This window comes from Microcaecilia unicolor, chromosome 9 (assembly GCF_901765095.1).
Source record: "Microcaecilia unicolor chromosome 9, aMicUni1.1, whole genome shotgun sequence".
In the NCBI taxonomy this organism is placed as follows: domain Eukaryota; kingdom Metazoa; phylum Chordata; class Amphibia; order Gymnophiona; family Siphonopidae; genus Microcaecilia; species Microcaecilia unicolor.
Window position 1 is genome coordinate 106,549,012 of NC_044039.1, and position 23,203 is coordinate 106,572,214.

The 23,203-nt window shown below is 44.2% G+C and overlaps 1 protein-coding gene across 1 annotated transcript in view; it reads left to right on the forward strand.

Annotated features, from left to right (window-relative positions):
• The window catches only part of SLC25A21 (solute carrier family 25 member 21), a 672,604-nt gene that overhangs the window by 463,369 nt on the left and 186,032 nt on the right, over positions 1-23,203 (forward strand). The window contains exon 3 of the mRNA XM_030215218.1: positions 11,449-11,532. Within this exon, the coding sequence (XP_030071078.1) occupies positions 11,449-11,532 (84 nt within the window). The remainder of the gene's footprint in view (positions 1-11,448; positions 11,533-23,203) is intronic.

Sequence of the window (23,203 nt, forward strand, 5' to 3'; positions counted from 1 at the left end):
ACTTTTTTTTTCTCGAATTGACTCTTCAATTATTTTGAATGCAATATGAATACACAAATTCTGTTTACCCTGAGATTAGTGTTGATTAGAGAAGGGGCAGGTATTGGTCACCAGCTCAAATAGAGTATTAAGACTGTCTCATTTAAGTTGTAGGGCAGATCATGTGTCAGTTACTTTACATATAGTTTTAAACAGTTTTATTTAAATCATTTATTTATATTTTTTCATTTTACAAGGGTCACTTGCAAACGGTAATACAGAGATGATTGCACATTAATACAATGAAGAAAACAATCCCAACTAGATATATGGATTATATACAATCTTTCTCTTTCTTAGACCACAAAGTGAAGAAAAATAGGGAGAGTGAAATAAGACAAGGAGATCAATTAAACAGTAAACAGAAAAAAGAAAACATGATATTAACCCGATTATCCCCAGATATTACTCATCTAATACATTATTCCACATTGATCATCTGGTTGGCTTCCTCAAGACCAAATGCGGAGTATAGTCAATTCATTTAATTGAAAACATACTTATTGTCCAGGTTTTAGTTAGAAATAATACATGTGATTACATTCTCTCTCTTTTAAAAACCAGAAATTATTTAACCTTACATATACTCGTCTCTAATTCAAATCCCACTGATGAAAGCAATCCCAGTTTTCACAGGCTTCACTCCTTGAAGTAATAATTAAGGAAATAGTTTTAAACAGTTTTAAAAAATATATAGAAAATGTAATAGTGTAGGGACTAATTTTCAACCTACATATTTTGGGACAAAATCTGTGAATACTTTTTACACATGGACTTTGCCTCAAGTACCAAAGTTTTCTCTTTTTTTACTGATAATAATATACAATCTAATGGCCTATTATTCAAAATGATTTAACTGGACAGAAAAGGCTCTTGCCTAGTTAAATCACTTGTGTCCACCTAAGCGCTGAACATCACCACTAATGCCTTTGTACTGTCTGATTAGTGCCATGGAGCTTGAGCCGACCTGAGTCTGGAAGGAGCTAGTAGTTTACCAGTAAGTGGCAATATTTACACTGCTAACTAGTTAAGCAGGCGGTAAAAGTTAGGACAACAAAAAGGCTGGCTACTTAACTGTCCATGCTACCTGAATCCTTTCAGTTTCAATGAAGCCTCGGAGACCTTGTACAGTAGTACTCGTATGTGTCTGATTATTCAGTTTCACAATCATTCTGGCATGGCATAGTATTCCATAAAGTGCCCCTAGCGACTTTAAGTGAGGACATAGATCAAGCAACTCTTTCCATTTTTGTGCTGTAATACTAGAAAAGTCCTACACAATCATTACTTTTTACTTGGAGTGAAGCTTGCCTGTATGCAGCTTGTAAGATTGCCTGTACCTGGGTATAACGCAGCAATTTAGCTATGATAGGTCACAGATGCAAATTTTCTCTATGTAATGCCCTCTTACAGGGTACTCCTGGAATTGGAGCCCAACCTAACTGGAGCCTCCAAAGGGCAGTCTCAGTTGGTTCCTTACTCATGTGGCACTTGGTGCCTCCCAATGAGGTTTGATTGACAGGAGATGGCAGGAGCGTACTTGGCCCATTATCCCATTATCTGGTCTGAAGCCAATAGGCGGGGCTTGTTGCCCTGTCACTTACATTGTTTTGGGTGTACCAAGATGGCGGCTGCATTGAGGAAAACAAAAACTTCCTTGGGTGGACCAGATTTAGCCTTGAGAAGTTATACCATCTCCTGTTAATCAAACTTCCTTGGTGCCGCCATCCGAGGAAGAAAGGCATTAGCGGGTGACATTACCCTCTTCGCCCTCAGGAAAAATCCAAAAAGCTGCTGTGTACAGGGCTAGCTAATAAATAAAACAGGTTTTATTAAACTATTTACATAGACTTCTATATACACCACCTTATATGTCTAAGAAGTAAGGATTTCTTAGCACATAAATTCAGTTACCATAAACCTACACCAACAAATTCCAACAGTTTTGGTATTTAACCCAGTACTTGTGCATTCAAACCAATAGTATTAGTCTTTAATTCCAATTATTTAAAACCAATAACTTATCTCCCCCCTCCCCCGATATTCAGTACTATTTAATTGGCCAGGAATGGTTCCTGGCTGGTTAAATAGCCTTAGGTTGGCTGTGCTAATATTCAGTGTAAGATAACAAGCTATCTCGGCTGAATCTTAGCGCTTAACGGCTAGCTGGATGACCGGCTATGTCATGTGACATAGATGGTCAGTGCCAATTTTCAGCAGCTGGCCAACTAAGTTTGGTGACCAAATTGGGCCATGTGAATAGCAGGCCTATCTTTGGCCACTATGAACTTAGCCAAACATCCAGCCAAAAATAAACTGGATGTTCAATGTTGGTCACAGGAAACAGCCCAGCACTGAATATCTGCCATCACTGCCAATCATAGGAGTTACTAGCAAGAAGAAGTCGGCGAGTAGACATCTTGTAGTCCGAGACAGCATGTTGCAGTTCCCCTTGAGAAAGCCAGGAGGGCGAAACAGGCTCCTGTTGGGGTGTGCTTGTCTGACGGCATTCAGATGCAAGATTAAGTGATTGTTTAAAGAATTAATGCGCTAGTAGCTAGCATAAAAGAAAAAGTTAAAAGTTAAAAAGAAAAAAAATATAAATTGAGAAAAGTGGTTAGCTACTAGTGAAGACCAGCGGAAGGATGGTGGGTTCAAGTCTATGATTATAAAACTGCAGCAGTAACGCAAAAAGTAGCTGCAATGTTGAAATGGGACTTAGCCCTTAAACCTCCAATATACTGGTACTCCCGGTAGCTCTCTACTAATGTTGTGAGTGTTGACAATAGTACACGTAGAGGGTAGCTGCATTTGTTGGCAGTAATCATAGGAGTTAGCCAGGCTGCCTCCCACTGTCTGAATATCGTCACCATAGTCTTTATACTCTTTTGAATCTTTTCAGTCTTGCTTACCAAGGTTGTAGCTGTAAGCTCTTCCCTGCTGCTTACTTAAATCAGTGTTTGGGCATGGCTGTGTTGCCTAAGTCCCTCCTCTCCTTTCATTGCAAGTCCACCCTCTCTCAGTCCCCTCAGATCTCACCCCTCCATTGGAGACTTCTTGGGCTGGTGGCTGCTGGACTAACAGGCTGGCTATGCCTAGTCCTGCTGTGGCTTCCTGGAAGCTTTCCCTAGGAAATGTTGGGACCTTTACCATTACAAGTTGTAGGGAGATGGCAGGAATTTGCCATGATTCTGAGAGCAGGACTTAAGGAAGTACTGAATTTATGCAATTTTTATTTCATACAGACATGCAGGCAGAGTTGTGGGACCCGTAACCCTTTGCAATTGTAACAATATTCAAACAGCCACATTCCTCCTAGGACTAAAGCAAGCAAACCGACAGGCCTGTTTATGTTTTGAAAACACTTTACCAAAGTTTCTTCTCTGTCTCCTTATTCTTAATAAACCCACTCACCGGTGGTGGTGGTGGGGAGGTTCATCTATTTCTAAAGGCAGGTAACTGATGTGCGTGATCAGTTTCCAGCAGTGGCATAAAAGATAGTTTGTACCATTGAGAGAGATGTTGTTCAAAATATGCATTGACCAAGGAAACAGAGGAATACAATCCCTCACAGTCACACAAATAAGTCAAACACAGCGAAGGTGACAACACAGTTGGAGCTAGATGATGTTCAAGATGTATAAACAGTTTTATTAAAACATCCAATGACTCGACACGAGCCATGTTTCGGCTATAATGGCCTCCTCTGGAGTCTCCTGTAGGATGGTTTCTGAAAACTTCGAGGGGCATAATCAAAAGGGATGCCCAAGTTTTGCTGAGGACGTCCTCGCAAAACGTCCCGGTGGAGGGGTGGGGAAACCCGTATTATCGAAACAAGATGGATGTCCATCTTTCGTTTTGATAATACGGTTGGGGACGCCCAAATCTTGAAATTTAGGTCATCCTTAGAGATGGTCGTCTTTAGTCTTAATCGTTTCTGATTTTTGGCGATAATGGAAACTAAGAACGCCCATCTCAGAAACGACCAAATGCAAGCCTTTTGGTCGTGGGAGGAGCCAGCATTCGTAGTGCACTGGTCCCCCTGACATGCCAGGACACCAACTGGGCACCCTAGGGGGCACTGCAGTGGACTTCATAAATTGCTCCCCAGGTACATAGCTCCCTTACTTTGTGTGCTGAGCCCCCCAACCCCCCCCCCCACTACACACAACTGTATACCACTACCATAGCCCTTATGGATGAAGGGGGGCACCTAGATGTGGGTACAGTGGGTTTGTGGTGGGTTTTGGGGGGGCTCACGTTTACCACCACAAGTGTAACAGGTGGGGGGGGGGGGGCTGGGTCCGCCTGCCTGAAGTGCACTGCTCCAGGGACCTGCATACTGCTGTGATGGACCTGAGTATGACATTTGAGGCTGGCATAGAGGCTAGCACAAAATATTTTTAAAGATGCTTTTTGAGGGTGGGAGGGGGTTAGTGATCACTGGGGGAGTAAGGGGAAGTGATCCCCGATTCTCTTTGGTGGTCATCTGGTCAGTTCGGGCACTTTTTTGTGCCTTGGTCGTAAGAAAAACAGGACCAGGTAAAGTCGTCCAAGTGCTCGTCAGGGACGCCCTTTTTTTTCCATTATCGGTCGAGGATGCCCATGTGTTAGGCACGCCCAAGTCCCACCTTCGCTACACCTCCGACATGCCCCTGTGAACTTTGGTAGTCCCCAGGACAGAAAGCAGTTGGGGATGCCCAAAATCGGTTTTCGATTATGCCAATTTGGGCGACCCTGTGAGAAGGACGCCCATCTTCCGATTTGTGTCAAAAGATGGCCGTCCTTCTCTTTTGAAAATGACCCTGTCTATCTTTCAAATATAGCAAGAAAGCAGAAAGATTTGGTTGAGAAATACAGTACTATTGTCTGTGCAAAGTGTATTATCACCTGTTGCTATATTGCTGACTTTTGGAATTGGACCAGAGCTTTTTCTATGCAAGTATTGCAGTACATGCTTTGAATCTGTGAATGTATTATGGAAACTTATGTGACCCCTGGCAAAGTTTTTTCTGAAACTTGGCCAGGTTGGAAATGGTGCGATGAGGTGGGGTGCAGGCTCCACCAAAGCAAGTTGGCTCAGAGTTCCACTATCCCTTGACCGAGCCCTGAATAAGAGCATACACACTTAAAGCGTGTGCTAACATTTATACCTGCTTTCAAGCAGGCATAATGTCCATGCCTTTAACGTAAATGCTGTTGCTGATGGATTTATAAAGCCACACCTATCTGCCTGATATTCAGCAAAATGCTGTCCTAATTTCAAGCAGTGAAGTTAACTGCTCCAATTGGAATACCAGTCAGTGTCCGGTTAACTTCCGGGTGACCGACGAGACCCAGATATTCAATGCTGGGAACTGCGCATACCTCGGTATTGAATATCCGAGGTCAGTTCAACCCATGGCTCTGAGTGACACAGATGCCACTTACTGCTGCAGAATGAATATTGAGCAGCTATGCATCTTTATAAAATAGCTTCAAAATAAGTGCCTTCCTGCTCACTTAACCTAGATGTTTGCTTTAAAATGACTTCTTAAGTACCTAATACACTTTAGTAAAAAGCTCTTTAAGTAAATTATTTAATAGAACTTAGGAATGCAAAAAAAAAAAAAATGTTTTGCACAAAAGTTATCCAAAGTACTGGGAATAGATCACAGGGACTGTAGGAAGTTGGCTGATCTTAAGAAAGAGTGTCTGAACTTACATATCTCTCAGGAGGTGTGTGACAAGTTTGCCAATTTTTCATATAAAAATATCTACTATGTTTAGAAATTGAAAGGGTACAGTAATAACAGCATTAGACAATGATCAAGAGATAGGGTTAGGTCAGGATACTGATACATGCTGGCACCATTACCAGTTGTCGGGAGATGGCAGGAATTTGTCATGATTCTGAGAGCAGGACTTAAGGAAGTACTGAATTTATGCAATTTTCATTTCATACAGAAGATCCCTATCCATCCTGGTTGCCTAGTAAATTCAAGGACTCATTGTTGATCCATCTGGAGATCATTTGTAATGCTTCTTTGTGAGAAAGGTTGTTTCCAGGGCAATTGAAGAGCGTGGTGGTTAAGCCTTTATTGAAGCAGGATGGGTTAGATTCAGAAGATAAGAAAAATTATTGTCCTATTTCAAATCATCTTTATTTAGGGAAATTGATAGAGAGTGGTAAATAGGCAGTTAGCTGATTGTTTTGATGATGAGGGAGTGTTGGATGATTATTACTCTAGATTTTACAATTAGCATTGGATGGAAACTGTGATGATAGCTATAATGGATGATTTGTATAGAGGGGTAAACAGAAGCAATAGGGTGGACTTGCTTTCTTTTGATTTAATCAGTGCTAATTGGCACTAATTTGCACTAATTTGCAATTATACGCATAACTGACCATAGTCTGTATTCTACAAAATTGTGCATGCAAAATCCAAAGCATGCAACTGCAATGGAGTGTGGGCATGGGTGGGTCATGGTGTTTCTAGCACTTAAGCACATAGCAGTTACGTGCCTAACTACTAACAACTAGGTGAGAGCATTTACACCAATCTTTGAGCCAGCTTTAATACTCACGCCTAAAGTAAGGTGTGTAACTGCGGACTTATACTAGTATTCTATAAAGACAATTATGCATGTAATTGCCGATATGGAATTCACACTTACCATGCAGCATCCTGAGACTTAACTTTAGGCGACCTGTAGAGAATTACCCCCTGTATGCTCCAGTGCTTGGATTTTCTGATAGGAGGCGATCACCATGAGCTTACCCGCTTGTATAGTTTTAGACTCCATCAGCGATGTGAGGGCGTGTAAGAAACAAAAGTGACATGTTGGCTGCAAGTGATGTTTTTGTTTGAGAAGATCAAGGGGAACAAAATGGCCATCCTGCTAGAGATCATGAATTGAGGTCACTCTTACCTGATACCAATCCCTCCACAATAGAAGCTTATTGCTAATACACAGGTTGAGATTAATCCATATTGGCGCATATATATTTTGATACCATGGGATCTACAGAATGAAACCCAATTCTTTTAAACACCATTATGAGACTTTAATGATTTGGAAATTTTCAGGTTCTAAGAAAGTCCCTTTGCAGGAAGCCATTGTAACTGCAGAGGTGCTGCCATATCACATTCTACTCCACTTGGAGCCATACTGGGGAGAGAACCTCAACTTCTTCCATAAGCCACCAACTTGAATTACACAAAATAAAGACTCAATGATATCTACCAAAATCAGGGAAACCCTACCTCTCTCTCTTACTTAGGTAGCTAAAGCTTCTTAAGGGAAGTTTGTGCAGACATATTTGCCTAGAGTTGTGTGGATAGCATCTGGTCTCTTTGAATGAAAAAATTGTTAGGGAAAGAGTGTGCATAATTAGGAGCATATTGGACACAAATTGTATCTGAGCAGCAATCATTTGTAGGGAGTGTAAGGGGCTCATTTTCGAAAGAGAAAAACATCCAAAAAGTTTCATAAAGCAACATTTGGATTTTTTTCTTCTCAAAACGTCCAAATTGGTATTTTCAAATCCTGTTTTGCAGACGTCTATCTATGTAATTCATCTGCAATGTGTCCAAATCACAAGGGGATGTATCAGGGATGTTTTGAGGGTAGGATGAGGGCGGGTTTAGGATGTTCCTAACACTTTTACAGCCATAATGGAACAAATTGAAAACGTCTAGGGCTAAAATGTCAACGTTTTGGTCTAGACCTGTTTTTAAAATGAATAAGGCACAAAAAGGTGCCCTAAATGACCAGATAACCACTGGAAGCAATCAGGGATGACTCCCCATTACTCTCCCAGTAGTCACTCACCCCATCCCACCCCCACAAAAAATGTGAATAAAATAAATATATTACTTACCAGCCTCTATGACAACCTCACATTTATAGCTAGGTCTATTAGAGCAGTATGCAGGTCCCTGGAGTAGTCTAGTGGTCAGTGCAGTGCACTGTAGAGAGGTGGACCCAGGCCTATACCTTCCCCTACCTGTCATACTTGTGGTGGAAACTGTGAGCCCTCCAAAACTCACCAGAAACCCACTGTACCCACATATAGATGCCCCCTTCACCCATAAGTACAAACCTATAATTATTAAAATTTGGAGTGTTAGGAATTTTTGTATGGAAGGAATGGGATGGCAGTGGCGTACCAAGGGCGGGGCGGTAGGGGCGGTAGGGGCGGTCCGCCCCGGGTGTCAGCAGGTGTGGGGTGCTCTGCTGGCACCGCAGTCCCCACCTGCCTACCAGCTCCGTAGACGGACAGACAACCTACTTCTCCTGCTACCCGGCACCCAGCTTTAACAAAAAAAACCCCCCTTTGAAGCGTCTGCTCTGCTGTAAATGAAGCAAATCGCCTCGTCGTGTCGGCTCTTCCCTCACTGTGTCCCGCCCTCACGGAAATAGGAAGTTACATCAAAAGGCGGGACACAGTGAGGGAAGGGCCGATGCGACGAGGCGATTTGCTTCATTTACAGCAGAGCAGAGTAGAGCAGATGCTAGTTGCTTCACAGATTTTTTTTTTAAGGCTGGGTAGCAGGAGAAGAGGGTTGTCTCTCCGTCCACAGAGTTAGTAGGCAGGTGGGGACTGGGTCAAGGAGGGGGGGGGGGCTCAGATGGGGGAATCGTTTATTGTTTATTTATTTACTATACCGTTTCTTATTGCATTCGCAAAACAGAACGGTTTACATTATAAAAACTAAACTTTATATTAAAAAAAACATAAAGAAATCCATTAATTTGATAGGAAAGCACTGCAAAACACTAACATTCATACAAAAATGTATAGACAATAAACAACCATCCATGCCAAAAATATAATTAAACATATTACTTATTAAAGCGTGTTCATTCTGTCTGTTTTTCCCTTTCATCCCAGATTATTATCAAATGTATTTTGAAACAAATATGTTTTCAGAAGCTTACTGAAATGAGTATAAGACTCTTCTAATAATTTTTGGAAGACAGTTCCAAAGTGAAGGGGCTAGAAGAAATGGGACTGGGTGGGGGGCTCAGATGGGAGAAGGGGTCTGGGGGGGGGGGGGCTCGGGAGAAGGGGACTGGGTCTGCGGGGTTCAGGTGGGAGAAGGGGACTGGGTCTTGGGGGGCTCAGATGGGAGAAGGGGACTGGGTCTGGGGGGGCTCAGATGGGAGAAGGAGACTGGGTCTTGAGGGGGGCTCAGGTGGGAGAAGGGGACTGGATCCGGGTGGGGTGGGGCTCAGGTGGGAGAAGGTGACTGGGTCTGGGAGGGGGGGGGGGTTCAGATGGGAGATGGGGCCTGGAGCTGGAACTGAGGTCTGAGAAGGGGGCAGGTGGGAGAATGGGTCTGGGGCTTCACAATATGCTTGTATCAGATTTTAGATCTGGAGTTAGCTCATACATTTCTCAGGATTAGCTCAAGGCAAGTTACATTCTAGTACAATAGGTACTTTTCTGTAAAGGGCCCTAAGTTCAGCTTGCCTTCCCTTCTCGTTGCTCTCAGCTTTGTCTCTGGTCCCGCCCTCATTTCCTGTTTCCACAAGGGCGGGACCAGAGGCAGAGCTGAGAGAAATGAGAAAGGAAGGCAGGCTGAAGCGCCAACTCGCCGAGTCTGTGCGTGCTTGCCTTTCACTACTGCTGCTGCCGGGACCCCAGTAAGATGACTTTTAAGTTATGGGCAGCATGCAGGAAGGTGAGGGGCAGGCAAAGGACTGTTGTGGGAGTGGGAGAAGAGTTTGGGCAGCGGGCTGGCTCCTGGGGAACTTCCGGTTCCGGTGGGGAAATATTGGGGGTGCTCGAGCACCCACAGCACCCATGGAGTCGGCGCCAATGCTGAGGCCCCCTTTTACCACAGGGGGTAAAAGGCTATCTTTAGTGCATGTTTTTGATGCATGATGAGGCCCCCCTTTACCACAACGGGTAAAAAGCTATCTTTGTTTTTCTCAAAAAGAAATGGCCATGCGGTAAGTGAACCACTTGCTGCGTGGCCATTTTGGGGGTAGGGGGAAGCATTTACCGACACCCATTGAGGTGGTGGTAAGGGCTCCCTCGCTAACCTGATTACCAGCAGGTATGCACCGGTGCTACAAAATAGAAAATATTTTTGTAGCACCGGAAATAGCGAGTGCTGGGGGTGGGAACTACCGCTGGGCTTCGGCAGTAGTTCTGGATTGGACCATTGCGGCACACCAACCCCTTAGTGTGCATTGAAGTACTATAAGGCCCACAGGTGTAAAATAGGACATGCAGCATTTAGTGCATGTTAAGCTTTAGTAAAAAAAAACCCATAAGGGAACAAATTAAAAACAGGAATAGAATATATATATATATATATATATATATATATATATATATATGAGAGCGCTAAACCCCTCAGAGAAAAATTACACTGGCTTCCACTAAAAGATCGTATTGCTTTCAAGATTTGCACCTTAACCCATAAAATCATCCATGGAGAAGCTCCTTCATACATGTCAGACCTAATTGACTTATCGGCACGAAACATCAAAAGTTCTTCACGTACCTTCCTAAACCTCCACTACCCTAATTGTAGAGGACTCAAATACAAATCATTACACGCATCTACCTTCACATACCTCTGCACAAAAGCATGGAATAAAGTACCGAATACTATAAAAATAACATGTGACTTGACAGACTTCAGGAAATGATTGAAAACGCACTTGTTCAAAGAAACTTACAATAAGAATCCTCCTTAACGACTTGATTATTCTATATCTAAACCAACTGATCCCTCTGAATTGATTATATTAGTCATATTATCATAATTGGTCATTATATTTTACTGCTTTTATTATGTGTTATGTAAATCATTCTACAGACATATCTTCCTTATTTCTTACATAGTAATATGTTAAATTAGAGCAAACCTCTTACTCTGTTCATAATTATATCTTTTGCAATATAATGTAAGCCACATTGAGCCTGCAAATAGGTGGGAAAATGTGGGGTACAAATGCAGCAAATAAATAAATACATAAATATATAAACAACCTATATACAAACATAATCAAAGAAAATGAGATTGATATAAACTTTAAAAAAATATATTTACAGGTATTTAATAAAGTACCAAAGTATGGGTTCCATCTACTAAGCCACGCTAGCGATTCCCCCGCCCATTCATAAGAATCAAAGGGGTCTTTTACTAAAGATTAGCTTGAGTTATCTGGAGCAGGTGTCATTTTATTCCTATGGGTCCTGCTGCAGATAACTTGAGCTAATCTTTAGTAAAAGACCCCTAAATGAGCTTCATTGCATTTGCTGCATGGGAATTCCTAGCGTGGTTTATTAAAAGATGCCTTATATGTGGCAACGGGACAATAACTTTTATTTCTTTCAAGTGAAAACAGAATGTCTCCAGTTTTAGTCCTTATTTCTGTTAATTAATTCTTTTTCTTTCCTAGGTTCCAGATTCAGAGAGGAAAGACTGACCCTACCAACTACAAGAGTCTGGGAGACTGTTTTAGGACAATTTTTCGCAGAGAAGGGTAAGGCTATTGAAAGCTTTCTGGAATATTTATGAATTTAGAAATATTAAAAATGAATCTAGTGTAACCTGTCAATGGACTAAAATTAATTAATGATTTGGCGGGGGGGGGGGGGGGGGGAGATGGGGGGGGGAGGGGGGCAAGGGAGGGGGGAACTGTCTGTTTAGAGGGCGGTGGGCATTTGCTTTTTGGGTGAGGGGATTGGGGTTTAAAAAAGGAAAAGTTATTGACTACTGCAGGAAGGCTGGATGATCCTTATTGTATTTGTACTTATGTTTTACTTTCCTGATGTTTGATGCCAGTTTGTGTTGACTGTTTTGCAATAAAAAAGACACAAACATTAAAAAATGAATCTTCAAAACTAATGGAATTGGCATGGGCTGCTAAGTGCATATGTGGTTTGTGTTAAAAATGCTGGCTTGGAACATAAGAGTAGTCATACTGGGTCAGACCAATGGTCCATTTAGGCTAGCCCAGTATCCTGTTTTTCAAACAGTGGCCAAGCCAGGTCACAAGTACATTTTCCCTCTGTCTCACACGTCTCACAGCTCTGGTCTTGTCGCTGGCAACCAGCGCCGGAACAACTATTTGACTTATTTAGAACACAAAGGCCAATGCCTGAAGGAATAAGGCATTTTTGAAAAGATCCATCTTGATGGCAAAGCGAACGATCTTGCAGCTGTGGCTGGACCCGGAGCCACCAAGCGTAGCTCACTGTAGGTCGGCCATGATCCAATGTTGTTCATTAGAAAAGAGGAGAACTGTGGACTTAGCCTCCAAAAGAGGCGATATGTTTTGTAAAACCTGGTCGCCGTTCTGGGACTCTCTCACCCCTGCTGCAAGGAGCAGAATTTTGAATGGATAGATGTATAAGGGGAAGACGTGGGAGGGAAAGGGGGGGGAAGACATAGGCAAGAGGGGAGGGGGAAGTAGAGGAGGGGCTAGGGGAATAGTAGTAGAAGAGATGTGAAAATCCTCAAGAACGATATGTATTGTTTCAATATCTTGAAATTGTAACGTGACCAAGGTTCTGGTTGTTAATAAACAAGATTAAAAAAATTTTTTTATGGACGCACAGGTACCTAAAATGTAAGGGATAGATATTCAGCTGGTGGCAGTGAGTATTTTCTTAGCCAGCATTATTCTTGGATATTCAGTGCCGAACCATGTCTGGGCATCATCATGGAATATCTGGGTTTAAGTGGCCAGCTGTATCTTATGTGGTTAAGTGCGATATTCAGGACTTAAATGTCTAAATGACACTGCATAAAGATAGGACTTGACTTTTATGCGGTCCGTTGAGGCCACCTAACTTAGGGGCCCTTTTACTAAGCTTCGTAGGCGCCTACATGTGCCCAACGCACGTCAATTTTGAGTTACCATCCGGCTACCATGTGGCCCTTGTGGTAATTTCATTTTTGACGTGTGTCTGTTACACGCGCCGGAAAATATTTTTATTTTCTGGCGCACAGTTGGTAATCGGGCGGTAATCGTCATTCTACACACATAGGCAATTACCCCCCTGTTACCGCATGAGACCTTACAGCTAGGTCAACGGCTGGCGGTAAGGTCTCAGACCCAAAATGGACGCTCGGCAATTTTCATTTTGCCGCACGTCCATTTTTGTCAAAAATAAAAAAAGGCATTTTTTACAGGTGCGCTGAAAAATGATTTTGTGTGCGCCCAAAACAAGCGTCTACGCTACCACAGGCCATTTTTCAGCTCGCCTTTGTAAAATAGCCCCTTAGGTGGTTGTTCATTGTTTATTTAAAAAGCTTGCTACACTGCCTTTCCAGAATAGGTCAGAGCTGTGCACACACTAAAATAAGTTAGAAAAGAATGCCATATGTATATAGGACAGAGTTATACATAACAGTCGCACCAAAAACAAGAATTCAAAAATAGGAGAGAGATTTGATAAAAAACAAACATTGTCACCTACCCTACAGGCCAAAGTGTCCATTAACTTTCATCAAATAAGGGGAAAATCCTGCTCAAACAAATGAGTTAGGTGCTGAATATCGGCACTTAGAGCGGCATTTTAGAAAAGATGTCCAACTCAGAATATAGACATAGCTAGTCCAATGAAGGTTAATGACAAGAGATGACATGACATCAAAAAGCTGAAGCCAGTTTCCACCCACTCCACCCAAGGAGGTTTTAGGGGTCCTTTTACAAAGTTGCAGGAAAAAGGGCCCTGCACTAGTGTCGGAGGCCATTTTTCCTGTGTGCCAGGGCCCTTTTTACTACAGTGGGTAAAAAAGCCCCAGAACACATGGCCATGCGATGAGAAAACTCTTACTGCATGGCCATGCGGCAGGGAGCCCTTACCGCCACCCACTGATAAGGGCTCCAGCGCTAACCTGGCGGTAACTGGGCAGCACGCAACGATGCCTGTTTACCGCCGGGTTATCACTGCACAAGCCATTTCTGGGGGTTTTCATTTTCTCTCAGAAATGGCGTGCATTTGGGGCGGGACTACCTCCGGCAGCTGCATCGGGCCAGTGGTAGTCCCAGAAGAGCAAGCAGTAAGCCCATGTTGGGCTTACCGTCACTCCATAAAAAGGCCCCTTAATTCTCCACAATGCAGCTGCTGCCATCTTGGTACACCCCAAACAATGTAATTGATATGGCAACAAGCTCCGCCCTCTGGCTTCAGCCCAGATAATGGGCCACATAGGCTCATGCTGTCTCCTGTCACTAAACTCCTTGAGCTAACCACTACAGAGCACTGTGCAAAAAACGCCATGCATGCTCAAACAATACCTTTAAATGTTATTTGGTGCCCAAAGTCAGTGCTTTTTTTGTGCCGGTACGCAACGGTACGGCGTACCGGCACCTTTTTCTCCTCCTCCCCTCCCATTACTTCCAACGATTCTCCGCCTCTCTCCTGCCCTCCCATCGACGTGCAGCGATTTTTCCGTCCCTCCCCTGCCCTCACCTCTCTCATATCCAGCGATTCTTCGTCCCTCAGCGTCCTCCTTCACTGCCTGCCAGCCAGTCGGACTCAGAAGCGAACGGTGCAGGCAGCGATTGGCTGGCAGCGTCGTAGCTTTCCTCTTCATGTCCCGCCTACAACTTCCTGTTTACGCATAGGCGGGACTTGCAGAGGGAAGCTACGACGCTGCCAGCCAATCGCTGCCTGCACCGTTTGCTTCTGAGTCCGACGCTGGCTGGCAGGCAGTGAAGGAGGACGCTGAGGGACGAAGAATCGCTGGATATGGGAGAGGTGAGGGCAGGGGAGGGACGGAAAAATCGCTGCACGTTGATGGGAGGGCAGGAAAGAGGCGGAGAATCGCTGGAAGTAATGGGAGGGGAGGGCAGGGGAGAGAGAATTGCTGGAAATCAATGGGATGGGAGGGAAGGGCAGGGGAGAGAAAATTGCTGGACATGGGAAGGGTAGGGGAGAGAGAATTGCTGGAAATCAATGGGATGGGAGGGAAGGGCAGAGGAGAGAGAATTGCTGGACATGGGATGGGAGGGAAGGGCAGGGGAGAGAGAATTGCTGGACATGGGATGGGAGGGAAGGGCAAGGGAGAGAGAATTGCTGGACATAGGATGGGATGGGAGGGAAGGGCAAGGGAGAGAGAATTGCTGGACATAGGATGGGATGGGAGGGAAGGGCAGGGGAGAGAGAATTGCTGGACATGGGATGGGAGGGAAGGGCAGGGGAGAGAGAATTGCTGGACATTGATGGGAGGGCAGGGATGAGATAATGTTAGAGGGGGTTTAAAATAAAAAGTTTAATACTTACCTGGGGTCCAGGGCTGTTCGGGGCCATTCTTGGGCCCGTTTGTGGAAACGGAGGCTGTCTGGGGACAGGGGGGGTTAGAGGAGGAAAAGGCTGCACGAAGCAGCCCGAGCGTGGGCCCGAGAGGGACTGGCGCCAAGTTTACTGACTCCGGGGAACGATTAGGCACGTTCCCGGGAGCAAAGAAGAGTACCGGGTAGTTCCGGTGTTGGAGAGGCCGGGATTGGGCCGATTACGGCGACCGGTGGGTGTCCGGGGCCGTTTCGGGCCGGGGAAGGAGCGCGGGTCGCGAATGGGAAATTTTGGGCCCTGTTGCGGCTGCTCTGCAGCCTGGAGTGCGGACGGATGAAGAGGAGAGGCGGGAGGAGCGAAGGAATTCGTGCATGAGGCAGCGCGCCTCATGCACGAATCGGCGACGCGCGAAACTCCGAGTAGGCCGAAGCAGGGGGCTAAATTTTGGGCCCGGCCACGGAGGTTTTTTTGTTTTTCCTCCGTTTTTGAAGAGGGATCACCGGGACCGGAACCAGCGGGGGTCTTCGCGAAAGAGGAAATTCTTCTTTCAGGTAAGGGGTCGTTTGACCCGAAATTTTAATTTATTGAATTTTTAAATGTGGAAATAGCGTTTTTTATTTTTTAAAAATCGGGGTTTTGAGTTTTTTAAATTTGGTTTTCAGTTTTGGGGTCGGGGAATTTTTGGGGATTTTTGTGGTGGGTTAGATTTTGAATTTGCATATTTTAAGTGGGAGTTTTTGATAGGGTGCTGTTAAAAGGGGTTCTGAAAGGGTTAATTTTTTTTATTCGACGGGGTAGGTTTAGAGGGGGGAGTTTGAATTTTTGGGATATTTTTTGAATTTTTTTGGGATTTTTAAAAGGGGATTTGGGGGAAAATAGTGAGGTATGGTTTAGAAAGGGTTAAATTTAAATTTTGAAATTACAGCTAGGTAGGGAATAAAAGTGTTATTGGGGATGGGAATTTTGGGGTAAATTGGAAGATGTATAGTTGGGTTTTATTTTAATTATTGATTTCCCCATTATTTTTTATGGGAAATCAGTAATTAAAATGGGGATTTAGCACTGCTGGCCAAGATTCCGCCGGTCAGCAGTGAAGCTCGGAATGTTAAGGGAAAGGGCTGATTGGTTGGGAAGGGCTTGGAATGTCACCAAAAGCTCCGTATCCTTGGATACGGAGTCGTTGGCGGTTGGCAGAAGGAGTTGGGATCTGGTGAGGAGAGGGTGTGTTTTGGAGTGGCTGGTGGAGATAGGTGATTTGAGGGTGAGTGGTGTTGATTTGAGTTGGAAGAAGGGAGTGATTGGTCAGGAGGAAAGTGAATAAAGAAGGATTTGGTGTTTAAGGGTGAATTAATGCTGGTGGGGCTGATTTGTAAATATTTGGAGTTGAATGTGAATGTTAGGGTTACTGGGGGGGGGGGGAAGAGTGATTGTGGGGTGTTGTGTTGGGTTCCTGTTGATCACCTGATCACTCCTTTATTAGTTTAGGGTCTATAATAAAATAAGGTTAGGTTTTTTTTTTAGACTAGGGAATTATAATTGTATTTGTTTAAAAGTTAAATAGAACCAAAGTTTTGATAGTGTAATAAAGTAGTGTCATTAAGTGGTACCTGAAAGGGAGAGAGGGTCTTGCCTCCTTTTTGGTTTTAAGGGTGAGGTTAGGGCGAAGACGTGCCGGAGGAGTGAAGCTGAGAACACGGGCCCCCACGCAAGAAAGACTAGCGACCAGCTAAAAGGAGCGTAAGGAAAAGACTGCATTGCTGCATCCGTTTAGGAAGACGGGACTTTTGAAAAGGGAAAAACAAGGGGGAATAGGATATAATATAAAGAGTAATACTTACCTGGTTCTAGGGAAGGTTGGTCCGGTAATCCTGTAAAAGATAAACATCACACAAAGGATCAAAATCCTTATATGAAAACAATTCTGGAAAAGAAATTGAATAATTTTCATGGATATTGAAAAGTATAGGAATAGAGGTTAAGGATAAGGATACTTATCTGAGGCTGAGTGGTGTGGAGAGAAAACCTAGGAAAGGAATAGAGAAATAAAATTACCTACTTGATTGACATTATAAATTGTATTAAATGTTATGCAAAATGTTACATCTGTTTAAAATAAATTCATAATCGTTTACAATTTTATGTGGTGAGTTGGTGATTTGTACTCTCAAAGTGGGAAAATCTTGAAATTAGTTTTCATTCCTCCCTTGCTTCAGAAGCAAGGGACGAGGTTAGTGACTGTTGTCTGCTCCTCAGTCCTGGGAACTGGTTCCTGAAGAGTCGTCACGACTACTTCTATCAGGCTTACCAGGGTCCAGTTTGTTTACACCATCCTGGGCGTGAGAACACAGCTAACATTTGGCGTAGTCGGCAGGATTTTCCCGTTGTTGAGGGTAACAAACGGGGAAATTGGTAACCCCAGAAGTGTATATTGTGCTCTGAAAAAGTTGGGGAAAATTGTATTAACAAATCTTCCCTTCAAAGTTTCCAGTGATACGGGAGAGCTGTGCTAATAAAGATATTGAAAAAAAAAAAAAAAAGTGGTTTGAGTTTTTGTCTCCCGGGATCTCTGTCTCGAAAGCAAACCCAGTCTCCCAGAAGAAGAGAGAAGATGGAAGGAGAAGCCGCAATGGGAAACCGAGTTCCACAAATTGTGACCCACACGGTGGTGATTCCACAAGACAGAACTGTGCCGGATTTCCATGGGTTCCTGAAAGGGCCGGACGACCTTCAAGTTGAAGAGTGGATAGATAAAATGAAATCCAGATTGAGGATTCTGAGAGTTCCGGTGGAGGACCAGGTGGAGGTGGTACGGGATCACCTGAGAGGGATAGCACTCGACACAATCAAATACTCCTTACCTAGAGATTGCTCTGTGGAGGCCATTTTTGATGTACTTCGACAGGTATATGGAGACAAAGTGGCCCTTGGACTTTGAATTCAGGAGTTTTACAATTACCGACAGGGTGAACGTGAACCTATCCGAGTGTTCGCCTACAAGCTACAAGAAAAGATGGAAATCATCATGAAGCGTGACAGAAGGAGGATGGGCAATGCCGAAGAGTCATTGAAAGAGCAATTTATCATTGGGTTAAGAGATGAAGCGTTGAAAAGAGAAATTTCGAAGCGGAGTGAGGACAACCCAAACATGCCTTTCTCCGATCTGATGTAGGCTGCCATCCGGGGGCAGGAGAGGAACGAGGGTTGTCGTCATGGGAGCAGACGCCGAAGAGAATTTTACAGCGGAACAGAGAGGAGGCCGGAGATTTTTGTCGTTCTGGGGAATCAGCCACGGTTGCCATGATGCAGCAAATGACATCTATGTTTACAAAAATGTGCGAGCGGCAGGAGCAGGAGTGGGACCGCCAAAGGAAGGAAAGAAACGAATGGAGGTATGCAAATCCCCCAAGAGAGCGTGTGGGGCCTAGCCAGAGCTGGGGGCCGTCTAGAACACAGACTGGGGAGATCATTTGCTTCAGGTGTCGGGAGCCAGGTCATATGGCCAGGAATTGTCAGAGTGAACGGCTCAGTAGACCCTACTCTGGGCCCAACCGAGAAGATCCAGCAGTACCAAGTACGAGCGGGAGTGCACCCAGAACCAGCGGTGTCCGTGGTGAAACTTCAGAATCGCCAAAAGGGAGTGATCCTCGGGCGGCTGTCAGAATGCAGAGGAATTTGAGCACGGAGGCTAAGGAGGAAAAATTGTTTGGAGAGAGAGCTATTGGTGCGAGCCCGGTGCTGAAAGTGAAAATCAATGGAGTGGAAACAGTGTGTACAGTAGACACCGGGTCGAGTGTTTCCACCATTCTCTCAAGTTTTTTTAATAAAAATTTTAAGAATACGGAGAATCTTCAGGATGCGAGTCAGCTGACACTGGTAGCGGTAAACGGGACGGATCTACCAGTGTTAGGGTACATCGATGCAGATGTGCAGTGTTTGGGGCAGTTGGTACCCGAGAGGTGCATCTTTATTGTAAAGGACAATTTTCAGAATGGGCAAGTGGACAACACCTTCACCCAGGGTATTGTTGGAATGAACGTTCTTCAACACCTGGAAGGGTTATTTAAGGACCTATCCTGCTTCACCCTGGAACCGGTAAAGATAGCAAGAATACTATCAAAAATCTCCCAGAAAAAGTCCAATTCCAGAGAGAATGAAGGTTGGGTGAAGTTGCAGGGGAGTTCGGGTGAGGTAATCCCAGCTATGTCGGAGAAGATCATCATGGGAAAATGTCAACAGGTCCGAAAGACCTCTGGAGTTCTGATGGTATCAGCATCAAGGAGAGTGAATTTACCGGATAAGATTATGGTGGCCAACACCCTGGTAAAGCAGTGTAGAGGGAATGTTCCGGTCCGGATGATAAATATTGGAAGCAGAGATATCAGGATACCGGGAAGAGCTCAAATCGCTGAGGTGAATTCAGCTGAGTTGGTCACACCTGAGCCAGAGCTGGATTCAGCTGAGGCGGTGATGGAAGATTGGGAAGAGTTACTCCCTAAGGTCAAGGTGGAGTGGGAAAAGCTGACTACAGAGCAAGCGCAAATGTTGAAGGAGCTTTTATGGGAACACAGAGGTGTGTTTTCTGTAAAAGACACTGATATTGGGTATACTGACCTGATTACTCATAAAATAAATACGGGGAACGTACATCCGATCAAGCAACCCTTCCGGAGAGTATCTCCTCACCTGTTCGACCAATTCAGGACACACGTTCAGGATTTGGTGCAACAGGGAATTCTGCAAAGAAGTTTTAGTCCGTGGGCATCACCCGCGGTTGTAATAAGAAAGAAGGATGGAAGTCTTCGCTTTTGTTGCGATTACCGCAAACTTAATGCAGTGACAGTACGAGATGCGTACCCTCTACCGCGCATCGATGAATCGTTGGACGCCTTGGGGGCTTCTCGCTGGTTCTCTTCATTGGATATGACCTCTGGCTATTTCCAGCTGGGAATGTCTCGGGATGACATAGAGAAAACTGCCGTTACCACTCCCTTCGGTTTGTTCGAGTGGACTAGGATGCCTTTCGGCTTGTGCAACGCGCCAGCGAGTTTTCAGCGTCTCATGGAAACAGTCTTGAGTGATTACGTGTTTCAAATCCTTCTGCTGTATTTGGACGACATTCTGGTTTACGCTTCTAGCTTTGAAGAACATCTGAGAAGGCTGAATATGGTTTTCCAGGGAATGAAAGAAGTGGGCTTAAAGCCTTCCAAATGCAAAATTGTTTGCCAGGAGGTTCGTTTCTTGGGGTATGTGGTATCTAATCAAGGAGTGTCAGCTGATCTTGATAAAGTGAAGGCCCTGAAAGAGTGGAAAGTTCCCACAACGAAGACAGAAGTGCGTAGTTTCATGGGGTTCGCCAATTTTTATAGGCGTTTTGTCCAAAACTTCGCTCAAGTGGCAGCCCCATTGCATGCTTTAACTGGGAAATCAGCACCTGAAGGGGCAGTGATTGTGTGGAATGAAGAGTGTCAGTCAGCTTTCGAGACACTTAAGGAGAAACTTTCAACCGCTCCTATACTGGCGTATCCAATATTCACTGAACCATTTATTTTAACGACGGATGCTAGCTGTAAAGGCTTGGGGGCGATCTTGAGCCAAGTTCAGGAAGGTTGCGAGAAGGTCATCGCTTTTGCCAGCAGGGGGTTGAGAAAATCTGAGAGAAACTCCAGCAACTACTCTGCGTTTAAACTGGAGCTCCTTGCGCTGAAGTGGGCAGCTACAGAAAAATTTAGAGAATATCTGCTGTACCGAAGGTTCATAGTAAGGACGGATCACAATCCTCTCAAATACCTGGAGACAGCTAAAATTCAGGCAGTGGAACAACGTTGGCTTGCACAGCTGGCCGAACTGGATTTTATAGTCGAGTATAAGCCTGGAAGAAATAATTTAGCGGCTGATGTATTGTCCCGACTGCCGGAGAGGGAGGAGGCGGAACTGAGTGAAGAGGAGTCTGGGAAAGATTTTTTGAAAATGACATGCTCGGCAATTACAGTGAAGGCGAAGAGGAGAAAAGTTTTAAAAAGAAAATGTGATGGAATTTTGACTGAGGCTCAGGAGACAGAAATTGAGAAATTGGAAAAAGAAGATGAAATCCTATCTAAGGTCATGTTATGGCTGGAATCTAAACATGTTCCCGTAACAGAGGAATTGACTTCTTCAGAATTGAAGGCACTGTGGAAAATAAGATCCAGATTATGTGTGAGAAAAGGAATTTTGTATAGAATATTTGAAGATTGTCGACATGGAGGAGAGGTATACCAAGTGGTGGCTCCGGAGGCAGTGCGAAAGGAACTTCTGGAGATGTTTCACGATCGGAGAGGACATTTCGCGGCAGAGACTACCTTCAAGAATCTAAGGAGGAGTTACTTTTGGTTGAATATGAAGGCCGATGTGGAGAGATGGATACAAAGTTGCAGGAGATGCTGCTATTCCAAGGAGTTGTTTCCAAAGGAAAGAGCCAGAATGTCGTGCTTTAATGTGACAAAGCCTCATGAAGTGTTGGCTGTGGACTTCACAGTTCTGGAAAAAGACAGCAGAGGATTTGAACATGTGATTGTGGTGACGGATATGTTTTCTAGATTTACAATCGCTGTGCCGACGAGGAACCAGACCGCTAGAACAGTCGCGAGGGAGTTGGTAAATAGGTGGTTTTCTGTTTATGGAATCCCGGAGAGATTACATTCCGACCAGGGGTCCAATTTTGAATCTTCCATCATCAAAGAGGTATGCAACTGGTACGGCATTAAGAAAACCAGGACAACACCGTATCATCCCCAAGGAAATGGAAGATGTGAAAGGTTCAATCGAACTTTTCACCAGATTATGCGCACCTTTCCTGAAGATAAAAAGAAAAGCTGGTCCAAATATCTCCCGGAAGTGAATCAGATCTATAATAGTTCCTTACATCATGCCACCGGCTATACACCGGCATCCCTGTTCTTGGGAAAGGAGAGTTTGATGCCACAACGAAAGTTCGTGGAGGAGTGGGAGGAAGAGGTAACTGGAAGGAATTTGGATGAGTGGGTGCAGAATCACAAGGAGAGATTGGAATGGGCTCAACAATTAGCCCGGGAAGCGGATGAACAACAAAATGAAAAAATGAGAAAATATCATGACCAGAAGTATGATGTGAAACCTCTTCAAACAGGAGATTGGGTTTTGTTAAAGAGGCAGAGATTTCCGGGACGTCATAAAATTCAAGATATTTGGGAACATCAACCGTATCAGGTCATGGAAATTCTTGGGAATACTGACAATGTATTGAAAATTAAGAATGACCTATGTGGGGAGAAAGTAATCCATAGGGATTTGGTGAAAAAATATATCTTTGATGATATTATGTCTGGGGAGGAGCAAATACAAAATGTTGCTATAGAACTCAGAAAAGATATGTGTACAATTTCTGAATTGAAATCAAAAAAATGTGGTTGGTACACTATTTGTACGGAGGTAATGATCACTCCTGCTGAGTCTGATTGTGGAGAACTGGGAAATGTAAGAAGTTCAAGTAGGCCTAACAAGGGAATATGTTCTTCATACTTAAGTGAGCATTTTGTGTTAAAATAAAGGAGCAATCCGGGAATGAATAGTGTTATGGAGGTTTTGACTGATGATAAGAGTTTGAATGTGTGAGAGGAGAGGGAGGTAGGATAATGGTAAGAATGGTTGGGTGGTGAGTTTGTGAAAGGAATATTGGGGACAATATTGATTTTTAGACCGGGCGAATGTTAGAGGGGGTTTAAAATAAAAAGTTTAATACTTACCTGGGGTCCAGGGCTGGTCGGGGCCATTCTTGGGCCCGTTTGTGGAAACGGAGGCTGTCTGGGGACAGGGGGGGTTAGAGGAGGAAAAGGCTGCACAAAGCAGCCCGAGCGTGGGCCAGAGAGGGACTGGCGCCAAGTTTACTGACTC